The 2,007-nt window shown below is 37.5% G+C and overlaps 1 protein-coding gene across 1 annotated transcript in view; it reads right to left on the bottom strand.

Annotated features, from left to right (window-relative positions):
- Nucleotides 1–181: 181 nt before the first annotated feature.
- The window catches only part of COMMD3 (COMM domain containing 3), a gene marked incomplete at its 5' end in the record, with an annotated part of 2,640 nt that continues 814 nt past the window's right edge, over nucleotides 182–2,007 (bottom strand). Inside the window, 4 exons of the mRNA XM_010294900.1 lie at nucleotides 182–541; nucleotides 1,618–1,677; nucleotides 1,787–1,843; nucleotides 1,929–1,989. Coding sequence (XP_010293202.1) covers nucleotides 482–541; nucleotides 1,618–1,677; nucleotides 1,787–1,843; nucleotides 1,929–1,989 — 238 coding nt within the window. The remainder of the gene's footprint in view (nucleotides 542–1,617; nucleotides 1,678–1,786; nucleotides 1,844–1,928; nucleotides 1,990–2,007) is intronic.

The following is a 2,007-nucleotide window of genomic DNA, read 5'->3' as shown; positions in this document are numbered from 1 at the left end:
AAGATCAGCCGGAGCGAAACGACAAAGCGCGGTGGGGAACGGAGCGCGGGCGGGACGGCCGCGGCGCGGAAGGCAGGGGCTCTCGCCTCACGGAGCGGGGCTCAGGTTTAGCATCTCCCTTTGAGGCGCAGCTAATTTCACCCAGAGAAATTGCAGAACGGGAGCGAATAAACTTTATTAGAACCCCGAGAAAAATAATCAGTGACAATTCTAAAAATACACAAGAGAAAATAGAAGGAATGCTTTGAAGACAACGACAGTTAGCCAAATGTTTAACAAGAGTTAATTAAAAAAAAAAAAAGACAGGATCGAGGAATACCAAGTGTGGTCATAAAAAACAGTTATTTCCCTTAATTCCCCTCCAAGGACTTAAAAAAAAAAAAAGAACAGTTTGCATCAAGAGATGAAAGACATTTGTCATTGAGAAGACACTCTCAGGAATCGGAGTTCTTCAGCTCGGCAGGCTGACACCTTCCTTCAATCACATCTGAGTTGCTCTTTCTAGACTTTTTGCAGCATCTTTTAGTTTTCCGACTAAATCCTAAGAGTTGAAATACCGTCTTAGGATAAACGTATTTTTTAAAAGGTCAGCTAGAGGAACATAGGGTTTTTTTATACAGAGAGGCAAGGGAAACCAGCACCTTATACCACAAAGAAATGTTGCAACTGATGAACAATGCCAGCAAGTAATTAAATAGCTTCCCATTTTACAACATAGCAAGAAAAGTAGGAACTGAAGGAAAACGCCTTTTAACATAGATTATTGACTGAAACAGATCACTGCTCTTAACACGTAGATTTCATTGGTATCGTTATGATGGCTAACGCTGACATTTGCTCTAGGCTTTTAAGTACTATAGACGTTTCTAAAATACTGAAAATATGTTAAGTGCAATTTTGTATTAGGACCATTCATCCAGACAAAGCACATCAGATTTAACTAAGTCAGCAAACCGATTAAAAACACTCATTAGTAAGAAAAGGACAACTTTTGAGATGCACGTTAAAAAGGGAGAGGTGTAAACCTGAAGTTTTAATATCTTCTTTTTTTCTTCCCTCAACCCCTCTTCCCAGTCCTCCAGAGTTTGGTCACTCACAAGCATTACAATACTGCTATTGTTCAGTTACACATTTAAATCGCTAAACAAAGATCAACGTTTGTTTCAGTACATTTCTTACATGTCATTAACACCACTGAAGAGCCCTCAGTTCGTTCTCTATTTTTAATCATGACACATTTAAACCACTGAACCAGTTTCTTTAATCATTTCTCTAAAGCATGGGAAATCAAGAGTTTCAGAAAAATGATGTATTTCCTCCCATATAGATAACTTACAGTTATGAAATCAGACAAAAGAGTTATGCATGTATGTAAAACACTCCCCAAGCAACTAAAATCAGCAACTTTGCAACTTTATTTGAGAAGACAGGAAAACTACACTTGGATAATTTTTATAGGAGATTCTTCCCTACCCTCCCAGTCCTGGAGAGAGAGATATATATCTCTATCTATCTAATAACAGTAAATCTGATTGCATTGTGATTGACAAATTCTTAAAAACATTTATATCCACAACTGGATCCAAGCATAGAAAAAATGATGAAGGAAAGAAGTACCTGTAATTGCTCCATCGTGCAACTAAAACTAACATCTGGGTGTGATCCCGAATCACTGTTCTGAAGAAAAAAAAACCCCAAAAAACAAACAACAATGCCCATTTTATTAAAAAAAAAAAAGTTGTGAAATTGTATTTTTTTTAGTTTGAAGGTACTGAGAGTACCGTACCTCTATGTTTAAGGTCACCAAGTAGGAAGGCTGGTAAGTTTTATGAAGTTGATTGCTCTAAATTAAAAACAAAAGGCACAGAAAAAAGTCAGGTCTCAGCACTGAAACAGAGTGAAGAAACACCTTGATGTGTTAAAATTACCTTGATCTGATATTCCAAGCGCCAAGACACATCAGTGATATGGAGAGGAGATCTGCCTATGCTGAAAGAAATAACAGTT

Source organism: Phaethon lepturus, unplaced genomic scaffold (assembly GCF_000687285.1).
Source record: "Phaethon lepturus isolate BGI_N335 unplaced genomic scaffold, ASM68728v1 scaffold28529, whole genome shotgun sequence".
Classification (NCBI taxonomy): Eukaryota; Metazoa; Chordata; class Aves; order Phaethontiformes; family Phaethontidae; genus Phaethon; species Phaethon lepturus.
The sequence above is the reverse complement of the archived record's forward strand: the minus strand, read 5'-3'. Positions and strand labels throughout refer to the sequence as shown.